General features: G+C 54.1%; 1 protein-coding gene across 1 annotated transcript in view; it reads right to left on the bottom strand.

Annotated features, from left to right (window-relative positions):
- LCP2 (lymphocyte cytosolic protein 2) overlaps positions 1–12,441 on the bottom strand; it is a 37,436-nt gene extending 24,995 nt beyond the window's left edge. The window contains exons 1-3 of the mRNA XM_037127946.2: positions 12,057–12,441; positions 8,049–8,111; positions 2,996–3,042 (exon numbers count right to left, since the gene is read on the bottom strand). Coding sequence (XP_036983841.2) covers positions 2,996–3,042; positions 8,049–8,111; positions 12,057–12,134 — 188 coding nt within the window. The 5' untranslated portion in view covers positions 12,135–12,441. The remainder of the gene's footprint in view (positions 1–2,995; positions 3,043–8,048; positions 8,112–12,056) is intronic.
- Positions 12,442–15,013: the final 2,572 nt, after the last annotated feature.

Here is a 15,013-nt window from a genome sequence, read left to right as displayed (position 1 = left end):
TTTCCTCTAACTTGCCTCCTGACCCGTTGACGCTGACGTAGGTTTCCTCCACAGTCTTTTCTCTGCTCTGGACTTTAACCCCACATGTCCGAGGAAGTTGAAATTCCACTGCCGGCCGTTCCCTACAGTCCCCGACGCTCCCTGCGTTGTTCTTTTTTAACTGTCCTGTGCACTTCATTTCAGACGGTTGCCATGGCAGTGTCTTCACATTTACAAGTATCTTCTTCCTCAGGGTCTCATCTGCTGTTAAACCCCGGGTGGTCGGTGCACTTTTTATTCCCAGCATGATAGTTTTTATCTCCAGAAGTTCTACGTGGGCCCTTTTGCATTTTTCATGCCTCAGCTTCACTTTTCGAACCCGGGGACTGCAGGGACATGACCCATGCCCACGGCTTCTCCCGCCTGCGTGGTCCTGGCCAGCTTTCCTGCCGGGGTTTTCCTCGTTGTCGTACGTGGGTCATACTTTTCTAGAAGCTCCTGGGTGCATAGTGTTTCATCTCGATCGGACGCTCGATACTGGGAACAGTACTTGGTCGGTGATGGATGTTCCTGTAAATATTTCTGAGCTTTGCTTGGAATGCAGTTCCATTACGTGCAGGCAGTTTAATTTTTTTTTCAGTCTTGCTCTTATGATTTGCTAGGTAGGGACAGACGTTATTTCAGACTAGGGCTGATCATCGCCCACTAGTAAGGCAAGGTCTTTCTGTGCAGTCTAGCGGTGACGAGGAATCTGACATTTTTCTAGTCTGCCTGGGAAAAACAGGCGCCATTCCCAGCCCAGTGACAGATACACCATCTCCCCCAACGGTTTGGGGTCCTGTCAGAGGGCCTCCCTAGCTTTCTGCACTGATCACAGCTCTGCCGAACAGGACCCCTTGCAGTTCTCCGGCACATTCTCTCTCCACAGCTCCCTCTTGTCCACTCTGGTGAACTCAAGTTCACCAGACTCTACCTGGGCCCCCTGCCTTCTGGGCCATGGCCCGGAGACCCTCTCAGAGTGGAGAGCAGTCACGAAAACAGCTACCTGGTCTTCCTTCTCTCATTATCCGATGCCCAATGTCTTAAAAACAGCGGCTTCATATATTTTGTCTGGTTATGTAGTGACTTCAGACAGGCGGGTAAATCTGGTCTCTTACCTCTCGTTGGGCAGAAAGCCAAAGTCTCCGTTCATGTGACAGAAATGGGTGAAGCAGGTAGGGAGTGGCAGGGACCGCGGTGAACTGGGGGGCACAGACCCCATCCACACAGAGCAGTAGACACTCGAGGTCACCTGACTGTGTCCCCACAGTATACTACGAGATCTGGACTGAACACTCTTCCATTTGCATCTGGAGAAGCCAGGTTTTTGTCAAATGGTCTTTGGTTTTAAAACACTGTGTGGTTCAAACCTAATGCGTCTGCAGGCAGACTCGCCCCCACCAGCCCGTTCTGACCCGGTGTGTTGAGTTCCCATCTTTAGACAGAGCTGTGGTGTCTCTTTCCTAGAGCACCTCATTTCTGCAAACAAAGGACTATTCCAAGGCTGCACAGTCCAGTACGGAAGGCACCAGTTCTGCGTGGCCATCAGCTTTGGGAATGTGGCTCGTATCTGAGGAACTGAATTTTTTACCTAATTCCTTTTCTGTTTTCCTTTATATATTTTTTACTGTTGCTCAAGGACAGTTGTCTGCATCCCCCCTCCCCCACTAGAATTTTTCACTGGATTTCAGTTCACATAGCTAGATGTAGTCAGAGAAAACCCTCAGGAAGAATAAGCGTTCTTTAACAATTGCCCCTGGAAATAGGCACACCCAAGGCAAATCTTCACCCTTTTCATCCCTGTTTACCCTTTCAGACGTGGAAAACCCGCGAGTCCTATTTTGCACAGTTTTCTCCTTTAGCAGCCCTACGTCCTCAGAGACCTCCCGGCCTCCTACTCCCTCGCCCTCCTTCCCTTCCGTTACGAGAAGCTCTGAGGCCCTCAGAGCAGGGGAAAGGACCTCAGAAAATGTCCAGAGCACGTCTCAAACCGGGGTCCCCCTGACAAAACCTAGCCATAGATATATTCCCCCGGGCTCCCACAGTATTTAACCACATCTGAGCCAACGTTTAAAAGTCGAGGTCACATAACACCAAGGTATCTAGCTCCTCTTGGTAAATTCAGGGAAGGAGCATCCTTGGGTCCACGTTGACAAGAGGAGCTGCCGCTCTCTGTGGGCGGAGAATACAATTCTGATTTGCCCCAGTCTCCACCGTGCCCTATTGTTCATCGGCAAGAAGGTTTCGTGTTGGTCACCCCTTTGATCACCCTGATTGTGCTATTATTTTTCTTACAGTGGAGAAATGTTTCTCCATACCCATGTTTTAGTCCAAGGTGGTCAAATGAAAGGAAAAAAAATCAGCAGGGCTTCGGATTTTTCAACCTGGCCCATCTTGCACACCCGTATCACCCGCCTGGCTCCCAGGGGCATTTGAGGATGCGGGACCTTCCCTAGAGGGTGGGGACAGACGGCACACTGGGAGCGCCCACCTTCCCGTTCAGCACCCACGCTGGACTCCAGTGACGGGTTGCGCCCCCGACAGCCGCCACCAAGCAGTCAGTGTTGGCGGACACTGCGATATTCCTTGCCCCCCTTCACACGCCAAACTCCCTCATTTTACTGAGTTCGAAACTTAAGCAATCTCCGAGTCAGCGATGACACCACAGTGAAACCTCGGGTCGCTTGACCCTGGAGGTGTTTTCAGAGGCCCAGCCCCCCACTGGGGAGGGAGGAAATGAGAACACGGTTGGGAGCTGGGCTTGTCTTCGGTCAGGGCAGTGGGCACCCCAGCAGCACTGGATCTGTAACTTCCTCTTCCCAACTCGCCATGAAACTTCTCTTCCCCGCACGTTGCTCTTGACTTCACCCTTCCTGCTCGCTTTCCCGTTTCAAACCAACACTGATAGATCACTGACTCAGCCCCCCATTCCAACCTCTGTCCCCCAAACCACCCGAGGAGTCAGGGGGATACTCACGGCACCCGGAGCTTAGGAAACTTCTGGATGTCGTTTTCTGTCAGGTTCTGAAAGGAAGATGCCGGCAGGTTAGAACCCACTGGCAGCAGGGCTCTGGGCCGGGGAGCAGAGTCAGGCGTGAGACAATAGGGCGTGGTGGGGACTGCAGCACGCTGCAGAGTGCACCCGGCCCGCTCACGCAACGCGGGCAGCTTCCAGATGTTGGATAAAAGCCTGCGGGCCTGGCCTGCTTTTTCAAATGGAATACCGACATGTGCATTTCAGGGGAAATTTCCTGAGTTCCAGATTATCAGCAAATAATTTTAACTTGCACGACGTGAGAGCTAAATGGTAGGACCAAACAGAATTTGTTTTGCGGGCTAAATCTTCCCTCTTCACACCCGAGGCCCTCACCACAGACTCCAGGGCCCCTCGGTCTCGGTCTGTGCTGAGCAGCTATGGGAAGCCAGCGGGGGCAGGGGGCCTGTACCCTGAATCCATCATCATAGCCCGAAGCCTCTTTCACCAGGCTTACCGATAGAATTTTCTACATTTGGAGATGCAGTAAAGAGCCTTTCCCGAGGGAACCAAGAAGGGAAAGAAGAAGGAAATAATATTTGTGGAGAACTGACGCTGGGCGTCTGCCTTACAGCCCCTTGACTAATCTTCACACCAACCCAGGAATGGAGGAACCACCAGTGTTCCCATTTCACAGATGTGAAAGCCGAGGTGTGAAGGGAATGTCAGCGTGGAGGTGATGGAGCCGGGTTGGAACCCTGCTCCACAGCACCTGTGCTGTTTTCTTCCTCGGCTTCCTTCTTCCGTGTCTGAGCCCTTGGAGGGTCCGGGTATTAGAGGGGAAGGGGGTGAGAGAAGAAGACGGCTGCAAAGGCAGAGGAGGGGTGGGGGTGCTTGGAAACAGAAGAGAAGAGGGCGGGCCCACTTTTTGTAGAACCCACGCCGAGCTGAAGAAGGGGCCCCATTCATGTTCTAACCGAGGCCAGAGGCCGGGTGGAAGCTTGGGAGTCAGGCAAGCTGGGTTCGAATCTTGCTTCATTCGCTTAGCAGGTATCTGATCTGGGGCACGCACTCAGCGGCTCTGAGCCTCAGTTTCCTTATCTGTAAAATGGGAATCATTTCAGTAATAATGGCTACCTCTCAGGGGTCTGAGGACTGAATGAGATGGTACATATATTATGTGTTTGACACCATGTTGCACACACCACACAGAAGTGTGAAAAATGGGGGAGTTAGATGAGTAATTCTACCCTCGGGGGAGGGAGCAGCTGGGGTCTGGCTGGCTCTCTGAGGTTAGGTCTGTGCTTTCTCTCCCCCTGGGCTGAGAGACACCTGGACGGTTTCCTGCTGCCCCCAGAAAGGGCTGGCCTGCTGCCCTTGGAGCCCCTCTGGTGCAGGCACAGGGGCATGGGAGCCATGGGTGCGGCAGACTCATCTGCCCCTGCTCTTAGGAGCAGTGACCAACTCAGTCCTCAGACCACGCAGCGGGGCTGGGGCGCGTGTCTGCCAAGAGTCCTGAGAAAATCAGGCTTTGGGTCAAGCTTCTAAACTTCCTTCTCTTTTTTTAAACGTCGCTGAGCTGTGGTGTCTCCTCCCTCCATAACCACCCCCTCCCAGGGACGCTCTGAGACTCCTGTCCAGAGGGTGGCAGGATGAGCGGAGGGTTTCCTGGAGGCTGCCAGAGGGGTGAGAGCTGAGGGCAGGGCAGCCGGCCCCCACCTTCGGTTTTGCTGCGTTGGGGACATAAGTGAGGGAACTGCAGGAAGAGAGTGACTGCACAGGAGAAGGTGGCCGTGACCATGGCTGGAGGCACAGAGCGGCAGGCGTTTAGGGGAGAGCCAGCCCCTTAGATCAGGGACAGGAACTGGGAGGAAAGACGAGAGACGCGTTCTGGGGAGCTCTGCTGTGTGAGGTAAGCGCCTCCTCCACCTCCTTTAAACACCTTCCGCAGACTCGGAGCTGCCTGTGTGATGACTTGGAGTTAGACCTGTGGCTCCGCCGGGACATGACTCTGTGCCTAGTGCATCCTCCAGATGGGCCCGGGGGACGGGAAAGCTGCACCGGGCCCCGCAGGGAAGGGCGATGTGGCTGAAGCGACACTGCTGCTTGAACACCCAATACCCATTCTCTCTTTCTTCCTTTATGGACAGGACTTGGCTCTTGCTCGGAGCAGCAAAGGTGCCCCGTTCAAAACACGTAACACCCTGCCAGGGGCATCCAACCCACGGTCTGTGGGTCACGCGAAGCCCAGAATGGCTAGGAATGCAGCCCAACACAAAATTGTGAATTTCCTTAAATCCTTTTTTTTTTTTTGCTCATCAGTTTTCATTACTGTTTGTGTCCTTAATGTGTGGCCCAAGACAACTCTTCTTCCAGTGTAGCCTGGAGATGCCAAAAAGTTGGACGCCCCTGCTAGACTTTCTCACAGAGGGTTGAGGTCACAGGGCTCAGTGTGACCGGTGAGCCATAATTGAGTTCTAGTGGACAGAGCTTCTGGAGGTTACTGCTTTCCCGAAAACAAGGGAAGGTGAGGTATTCCCCATGCACTTTCACACCTTTTACCCTCTGCCCTTCCCCGCTTCCTCCCACCTGGAATGCAGATGTGATGCTCAAATATGGAGCAGCCACCTTGCAACCACTAGGACAGAAGGAAGCCACAGGCTTTTTCCATAAGCTGGATGGAGCCTAGGTTCTCAACGACTTCCTTTGGCAGCTCACCAGCCACAAGCACCCACCTCTAGATTTCTTATCACTTGAGAAAGATAAACCCCAATGTGGTTAGGTTTCTGTTGCATGCACCATACACCTTCCTAGTACATTTCCTCTTTTTCTTCAACCTTCTGGAAGCAGAGAACCCCTGTTTCCCATAAGAAAAGATCTCGCCCTTCTTACTAGAAACCAAAATGCTAGCAAGACAAATTCAAGGGGCCCACCGCTAGCTCCTAGGCTGCAGAAGAAGGAAGGAAGAGAGGAAGGGAGCGAGAGAAGGGAAAAGACAAGAGCCTTTTACTTTTGCTTCTAACAGGAGAATGGTCCTGGGTACTATTAAGCTAGCAGGGATGACGGACAAGAGGTTAGAGCTCACATCAGAGCTCACAGTGCATCCAGGGAACCTGTGGCAGGGGGTGGGTTTCGGCAGAAGCCGGGGCAGGCGCTGGGCTCTGCTCCCTGCCCCACTGGCTCTGAGGCCTCCCTTTCTACTTCCCCATTTACACAATGATCGGGATACATGGCGTGTCTGCTGAGCTCCAGATATGGGAGCAGAGGAGATGAAGTAGCTCAGATACCATTTCTCAACCCAGGAAACAGCCCTACCCCAACAGGCCTGAAACGCACATGGCACGTGCCAGGGGGGACCCACAGGCCCGGGAGGGAGGACAACCCAGTTCCGTGTGTTCAGTCAGCAGAGGAGGGAGCGAGGGGAGGCTCAGAGAGGGCAAGCGCTCCTTCCAGGTGCGGCAGGGCATCAGGGCTGCCCCCGGGACCATCCTCAAACATGCCCCCCACGTCCCGCTGGCCCCAGTAAGTCTTTGTTCTCAGTGCTACAGGCACCAGAAGGAAACATTCAGATTTGGCAGCAATTTGCAAGAACAACACCACAATGAAACTCCAGGAATTCTACTGGCGCAAAGCTCAGAGTGAAGAAGTGGTATTGTTAAAGGCTCACGCAGTGTTAGGCTATATCAGAGATGTGCTCAAGTCCAATTACTAGCTGTGTGACTGAGAACAAGTCACGCTATGCTGTTCCTCAATTGCAGACGAGCTGGTTGGAACCCAAAGGGCCCTTTCTGCCCTAAAATAAGCTTCTGGGAGGCAGAAACCCCATCTTAATCATCTCTCCATTCCAAGCACATGGAATGGCATGGTGTTGTGTGAAAGGAAGTCAAGAAAATGCTTGCCAAGGGAATGGGTGGGTCCATGAATGACTGATGTACATGGAACCACAAATAAACTTGTCCAGTTTGGCACATGAATGCAAAGTAGTGGAATTCAGACCCACAGGGACTCAGGTCTGGTCTCAGCCTGAGACTTGAGAGACGCCCAACAAGGGCAAATGACTGTAGGTGGTAGTGAGCTTACCATCCCTGAAGGGATTCAAGTAGATGTGGGCGGCAGGGATACAACACAGGAAATGGGTCGGTGTGCCGGGCAGAAAGCTAGCGCATGACTTCTCTGGCCCCTTCCAGCCCTGGAGTCTCATGGCCCAATGGACTAGACCTTGCAGGGAAACCCAGGTTGCCCTCCTCATTCCCGATCCAAATCAAAAACGTCTACTCCGAGAGACCTTTGAAGTCTTGTTTCAAGGGTGAAGCAGTGTGCCCGGAAGAGACAGATCTGCGTGGTCAGGGTCTGTCTCTTTCCCATGGGCAAAGGTGTCATTTCGGGGGAGACGCCCAGACCACATCCCCAGCCAGTGGCTACTGCTTCTATTGCCCCCGTTAGAACTGTGTGCCTTCTATCCGGTGGCTGATCCTGAACAGGCGGCTGTATCTTAGTCTACACTTGAAATGGTTTGCAACCTAATGGAGTGGAAAGAGCCATAGTACAGGTGTTTAATTGGCACAAAACTAATTGTGAATTTAGTAGCAAGAAACAGAAACGTAATTGGAATAATGAGGAATATTGTTTGGAATAATCTTCATTCCACTCTGTGAGCATGTACCCCAGAATGAGAGACGGGAAAAGAGAATCTTCTGTCCTCCCAGGCGGTCTTTTTCCCCTCGGACTTCTCCAAGTGTGAGTGGACTGTGACTAGATGTTCAAGAGGTGTGTGGGGGAGAGGGGTGGTTTTAACCACACTTGGATTTCTTCTTTGTACTTGGACTTTGGAATGTGCCTTGGTACTGGCGCCTTTCTGGCAGGTGTCCTGCATGGGAGGATGCTGGGAGGTGAGGAGAGAGGGTTCCTACGAAACCTCGGAAGGAGGCAAAGGGTGGTGTTTAGATCCTGGCAGACAGGCGTTGACCCTGGGCATCCTCATGCAAGCTGACCCTGCAGCCATTGGTTATGGGACAGAACAGCTTCTGTCACCACGCGTCGGACTGGCAGCACTTACCAAAAAACGAGGTCCATCGATGTGATGCTTCTTCACGGCCTTTTCACAGTCCTTGTAGTTCAGCTGCAACGAAGAGAGGAAGGTGCTGTGAGTGCCGGCAGGCCGTGCCACTGGTTCCCCTCCCTTGCCTACCCCGGAAAGGTAGCAATTTGTGGTACTTGTGGCTAGCCAGACTCCCCGGTCCCTCCCCTGTCGAACGGAGGGGCCAGCCCCTCCCTCAGCCCTGCTTTCACTAATCCCTTGGGACTCTCTGAAATGGAGAACTTGCCTCGGTCCACGGCCCGGGGCCAACCCAACAGAAAGAGTGCCTTCGGGGCCACACAGACGTCCCAGAGGAGTAGAAAGAAGAAACTAAGTAGCACCCACTGTCTCGCCTCCCAAAGGCAGCCTCGGGGAACAGGGCGGTGTGCTCCCATCCATGGTTTTACTTGGTTATCATTGATATTCGATCTCGTTAGCCTGACTTGTCTCCGAAAATTACCTTGAAGGGATCATCTAAGCACTGCCTCCTGTTATTGCAAACTTACTATAAACAGGAGTTTAATTTTTCCCTTATCGCTAGACATTCAGGTGGTTCCCCAAACTGCAGCCCCAGTAATAAGAATGGCAACTGCTGGAAACGACCCGACGCTCCATCCCTCCCAGGCAGGTGCTGCTTCCACCAGTTACACCAGCCAAACCCGTTTAATCCTGACACGTTTCAGAGGGAGAGGCCAAGGCTCGCAGAGTCGAGTAAATGGCATGAGGTCCCACGGGTGGTAGGTGACAGAGATGACAACCGGGTTGCAGCCGAGGCTTTCATGTCCCTGTCAGGAGCGACCCCTTATTTGTTAATGACATTGTAGGCGACGTGCCGTAAGTACAGGGGAACAAGGTGAAGCACAGCTTATTACACCACCCAGGTCAAAACCCGGGGCCCCGCAGACATTCTTTCGCATCCGGTCTCGTTTTCTTCGCCTTGACATAGTTGTTTAAGTTCCACTCTCAGGGTAGAGTCACAGGATCCACAGGATCATCATTTTGAGGGTCTTGGTCACCTTCCTAAAGAGCCATATCAGTCGACAGTCCTGTCGGGCGTCTTCGGTAGCATTTGAATGTGCACTGGAAATGTCTCTAATTTGAAGTTGGAGGACGGCATATTTGAGGTTAAATGTTTGTCCCCGAGGGTCCTAAGTCCCCCTCGCTGTTGCTGGGTCTCACAGCTTGTGGCAGCCTCCTTCGGGTACAGATTTAAAAGCAGGGCCTTTCCTTATGGCCAGGGTGGCTACGAAGTAAGCACAACCGTTGTCACAACGGTTTCCCTTGGCTGGGAAGGGCAGGACGAGCGTTAGAAAGCTCAGAAGGAGCTGGTTTAGAGGTCAGGGTGGGAAACCAGCTGCGTCCAGGCACCCCTGAGCATCCCTCTCATCTGCAGGCTCTGGGCTGTACGTGGTTCTTGGGATAGTCAGCTGCCTTTAATGCGTCATTTTCTCTGTCGTCATTATCAGGAGAATCTCTGGGTGTGCAGAGTGCTGGCTTCAACTCTAGACAGACAGACAGACAGCCCTGTAGTCTGGGGCCTGGCGGAAGTCTGATTCTGATCCAACAATATCTGGACTTAGCACCCTGCTTGGGCGGGCACCGGTCAAGAGCAGGCGCCCGGTGTGGCGGATGGGACAGCTGAGGCCCTGAGAGGCCCAAAGCCGGGGGCCCACCGTCACTCAGTGAGTGGGGAACACGGCTGGGATTAGAACTTTTGGCTCCGAGCAGAGCCCTGTCCAGTGCACGGCCCAGAGATGCTCTCCTGCCAAGTCAAAAGGCTCTGGAAGGGTTAAAGAAAAACAAAACAGGACCCAAGTCCTCCTGGGGCTTCCGTCCCAGACAGAGGATGAGCTGAGCGGTGAGGAGACCTGCCGAGCTGCTGGGGTCCGGCGACTGGAGCAGGAAAAATGGAAGCTCGAACGGAAATGGCCCCTCTCTCTGCTGCACGCATCACACGCGTTCCTTCCTTTCATTCCCCCAACCTCCCCACAAGGCTCATTACTGCTGGTAACCCTGTTTTACTGATGAGGCACAGAGAGGTCAAGTAACTAAGGCAACGTCACCCAGCTAGCAAGGGGCACAGCCAGGATTCAGGTGTTCCCAGGGAGGGTCCCGACAGCCCCGTTTCGTTAGAAATCACACCTGCCAATCAATCTTTTAAATATGAGATGCCACACCTGGGATCTATCCCCAGATAACTCTGTGGTAACGCACTTGGTAATTTCTCTCTGGGGGACCGTGGTGCTCAGGATTTGAAAGGTGTTTATCTGAGTCTCTGTCGGGGGCCGGGTGGGGAGGGGTCTTCCGGATCACAGATGCACCTCAGTCTCCTTGTTTCCTTGTTTTGTTCTGGGAGGGGAAGCCTGTTCGGGTGCTGAGGACTTGTCCCAGGGTTCAGAGTTTCCGAGAAGAAAGTGCTCCCCTCCCCCAGCCCAGGCAGCGACCCCTCGCCCTGAACCACCCCAACCTGTAGCCCACCTCCCTGTGCTAAGGGAGCGTGGCTGCTGGATCCTCCTGTCGCTGGGCTGGGTCGTGCGTTCCCCTTTACACATTGCAACGGAGCCCATCCGGGCCTCCCAGCCCGTCCCCTGGTTTCCCTCCCTCATTCTCAATTCTTCTCCCCTTTCTGTACAGAGCTAACACGCCACTTGATAGCACCTTGACAGATTTCACTGGTTGCCCCCAGTTTATTTGGTCTCCATTTAAGAAAAGCAGTTAGAAATACTCTTGGAGAGTCCGGTGCCCCGGCCCTCTTGATGCCCGCAATGTGGAGACCCGAGTTGACCCTGACCTTTCAGAGGGAAAGGAATGAAAACGAGATGCACACACAGTGATGCATAGCAGGGTCTCAGCTCTGCCTCCCTCCTGCCACACCTGGTCCGGCATCCTCATACGTTTCTTCTTTACGTTGGGGGGGGGGACAGCTGTGACAGTCAATGCTTTGGTCCCCCAAAGACCCGGGTTTGGCTCCGCGCCCCAAGGAGCCTGTCCTACCTCCAGGGAAAGCAGAACATTGAGCTTACATGGTCTCTAAGGCCTTGACTTTAAACTCTGATCTGTGTGATGGTCTAGAGTACCAATGGACTAGGGTGCCAGCCTCCTCAGATAGGTCAAATGTCCCCCCACAAGATACCATACCCCTTGCACAGGGACGGGGGTCCCTAACTCAGTCACATGGCTTGAGATCTGCCCAAGCAGATATGCAACGTGGGGCCCGCCCAGCAGATGACCAAGCATGGGGGTCTTTGAGCATCCCCAAGGCTGGAAGGGACGGACACCAACATTCTGGACTCAGCTCTGCTATAGCTCGGCCGCTGACCCTGCCTGGCTCAGGCGCAGCCTCTGCAGGAGACAGCTTCCCCAGCCATAACCTGGGCTCGTTCCAGTTTTCGGACCTGCCTCTCAACGCTCTCATGAAGCTCCAAGGAGACCCTGTCCCACATAAGGGCTCGAGGAACCCTCTCTCCAGGTCACCAGCAATGATGGCCCAGGCGCTACCTCCAGCATCGCTCATCATAGTCGTCTCCCCCCTCCCGCCCTGCCTTTCCTTTGCCCCGCGCCCAGGCCCCCATTCCTCCCTCTCTAATGAGTAGCCTTGATCGCAGTTATAGCAGTTCCACATCTCGGAGCACGGACTTTGACCCCAGACAGGTGACCGGAATCCTGCCTCTGTCACATGTAGTCCCCAGGGCTTTGGGCCATGTAACCTCCCTGAGCTTGTTTTGCAGCCGAGCCAGGGGGGCAGACAGTGTTAAATGGACCGCTGCCTGGAGAGCGCATCGCAGGCCCTGGCTCGTCGTAGTGGGAGCCGCCCTTCTCCCGCGATCTCATTGCCGGAGCACTCAGTGGTGCAGACAGGTCTGCAGCCCTCACTCGGTGGCTGCCATCTTTTACACCTCTCCTATCTGCCTGGACTCCACCTCCAAGCCTCCGTCCAGCCCGCCGAGGACAGTGCCAGCCCCACCACCAACGAAGAGCGAGGCTCACCTTCCTGAAATACTCCGCCAGGCTGTCGGGGTCCCAGGTCAGGACCTCTGAGCGGAAGGGCACATTTCTCAACGCCATGGCTGCTCTCCTGGGGGGAAACTCACAAGCTGAGCGTGGGTGCAGCACCCATGGACAGAGAGCCCCAGATCCAGAGCGTGGGGGTGTCCTCGGCTCTTCCAACTCCCAGTGACCCTCGGGAATGGCCCTGTGGGAGCCAACGTCCTTTCTGCTGTAGCCAGATCCCAGAAAGCAACGCTTCCTCTGCAAGCAAATATGGTCTCTTCTCAGAAAACGACTCAGCAAGTTTCCTTTACCACTTCCTCTGCTGGGCTCTAAATAAGTAAACAAGGAAGCTCAGCGCCAGCGGCTGGAGAGCCAGAGAGAGCCAGCGGGCTGGTAATTCCCCACCAGTCCCGGCCACTCCTGCGCCGTGGGGGTGGCGCTGAAGGGCAGCTGAACTCCAATGGGAGTCCCAGTGCGTTTCTGTTGAAAGTCCTGGCACCCGGTATGGCTACACCACATTCCTGATTGGCTGGGTCTCTGCAGATCAGAATCTATTTTGACAGTTGACCTAAAATATAGATAATCTCCCACATCAGTGAATTGCTGGGGGAAGGAGCAGGGCCTGTGTGTGTTCTCCAACTACCCCTCGGGCTTGCTCTAAAGGACAAGGTTGAGATTCTTTCAACAGCCTCCTTAGAGTTATTACCAGTGGATTCTCCGTGAGTGAGTGAGTCAGCCAGGCACCCAGGGCAGAGGAAGGGGATGCACTGGGCACAGCGGGCTTAATTTCTCGTAGGATGGTTCCAAGCCACGCGACACTGGCCAGGCCTGGAGAGCTAGCAAGCTCAGCCTCCATATCTGTAAAACAGGAAAGCAGCGGGCTTGCTTCCCGGGCTCCTAAAACTTAGGTGCATTTAATGAGACACACTTGAAAGAAACAATTCAAAGAAAACAAATGATCGGGATGGATGCCGCCCCATATTCTGTTTCCTGCATAAGTCCTCCATATACTCTATCCAACAGGCACATTCCCGGGAGCGGCCCTGAGACAGGGATGGGATCTGCTGTTTCCTTGGCTGGCCGCAAACCCTGTGCACTCCTCGTAGTCTGAGCGCTTTGTCAGCAAGTGTATCTACCCTGCACTGCGGCCTTTAAACACGAGTTCGCGGCTTCATCCAGTGATGTGCGTACACACACAGACAGCAGTCTGCTCTGACGCTTCAGGAATGTACCTGCCGCTGCTGCACTTTCTTCTTCTTCTTTTTTTAAAGGCTTTATTTGTTTATTTTTAGAGAGAGGTGAAGGAAGGGAGAAAAACATCAACGTGTGGTTGCCTCTTCCACACCCCTCACTGGCGACCTGGCCCGCAACCCAGGCATGTGCCCTGACTGGGAATCAAACCGGCGACCCTTTGGTTTGCAGGCTGGCACTCAGTCCACCGAGCCACACCAGCCAGGGCTCCGCCGCACTTTCTGATGGATGATGCTATGTTGCCATAAGGTAGTGCGGTCGTCCCCAAGCTTTTCCAAGGGGGGGGCTTTGGCCACGCCCGTCCCCACCGTCACTGTCCCGCAGCAGCCTTGCCAGGCCGTGGGAGCTTCAGTGAGATGTGCACGTCACCCCAGGCGGCACCTTCGTGGAAGCGGTCCGTGTACCCGAGCGGGCGTCGTCCTCCCTGCACCGGGTGCGGGGGCCTCGGTGGAGGCCGCCCAGGCCGAGTGCTCCTCGCAGGGCCTGGGCCTTGGGGCTCTCGGGGACCCACCGTGCTCTCCCAGAGCCCCGCCCCTGGTGAGAGAGGCCGCTTCACTTTTCACATCGCCAGAAGAGCAGCTAATGATTAAAATAATAATAATAATAATAATAATAATAATAATAATGGTAATAATAATAAAGAAGAAGCAGCCATTTGAAAGAGAAAGAGAGAGAGAAATCACTTCCAAGTGATTGAAGTGATCGAAGCCATAGCTGGGGGTTGAGCGGGGCCTCAGAGGGTGGTGTGGAGGGAGGCGTTCTGGGTGTGTGTGTGTGTGTGTGTGTGTGTTGGGGTGTGCTTCACGAGCAAATAACACATTTCATACCTGCGGAAAGGAACATTCAAGATCATCCCTTAAAACAAAAGCACTTGTTAAAATGATGTTCACTCCCCACTCACTCCCCACTCAAAATCTGCAAAAGTTGAGTTAAGGTGTGTAGTTAAGTACCAGGCATTGGGGGGAGAATTGCTTAATAAATGTGGCCGAGACGGACGACCCTTGGGGCCCATTTAGAAGAGGGACGCAGCAATCAGGAAACCTGGTGACACTGAGGATGACGATAAGAATCCTCCAGATATAACACCCGGCGTCCTCCCTATGTGCCTGGGGGCGGTGGTGGCCCCGGGGACACGGGCTCTGAGCTGGTTATCTTGTTTGGTTGTCGGGCGCCATTGTGGCTCCTTTGCAGACGGGAGAACTGAGGCTCAGAGACATAGCGCTACTTGCCACCGACTCTCTCGGAATCCAGTGTCCTTTCCCTGCCACCTAGGCTCCGAGATGTGACAGAAACTGCCTAAGCTGGAGGAGAGACTCAAACCCAACTCTGTCCCTGGGCCTGCGTGGTTTCTACTCTGTCCACCTGGCCTCCGTGGAGAGCAAGTGAGGTGGTCAATTGGACAAGTTTCCTAGGGGCAGGCAGGGGACCCCAGGGGAAGCTGGTTACTTCAGGCGCTGAGTCTGTCCTCTTCCTGTCCTTGGGGTTTTCCCAGTGCTCATGGGTTTAACGTTCCCTGTCTCTGGCCAGAGGCTTCCAGGAGCTGCAGAGGCTTCCAGGAGCTGCAGAGGCAGGGCTGGTCGGCCCTGGAGAAGAGAGGACCAGGGTGACCCTGCGCAGGCCAGCTCACCAGCCCAGCCTCGGGCTGCACATCTGTAAAATGGGTGGTGACCACAGCAGCCTATGGGGAGAGATGGGGTGCTGCA

The sequence above is a fragment of the Artibeus jamaicensis genome, unplaced genomic scaffold (assembly GCF_021234435.1).
Source record: "Artibeus jamaicensis isolate MK-2021 breed Jamaican fruit bat unplaced genomic scaffold, CSHL_Jam_final scaffold_3151, whole genome shotgun sequence".
NCBI classification, from domain to species: Eukaryota; Metazoa; Chordata; class Mammalia; order Chiroptera; family Phyllostomidae; genus Artibeus; species Artibeus jamaicensis.
Note: the sequence above shows the minus strand (reverse complement) of the source record. Positions and strands in the feature narration are given on the sequence as shown.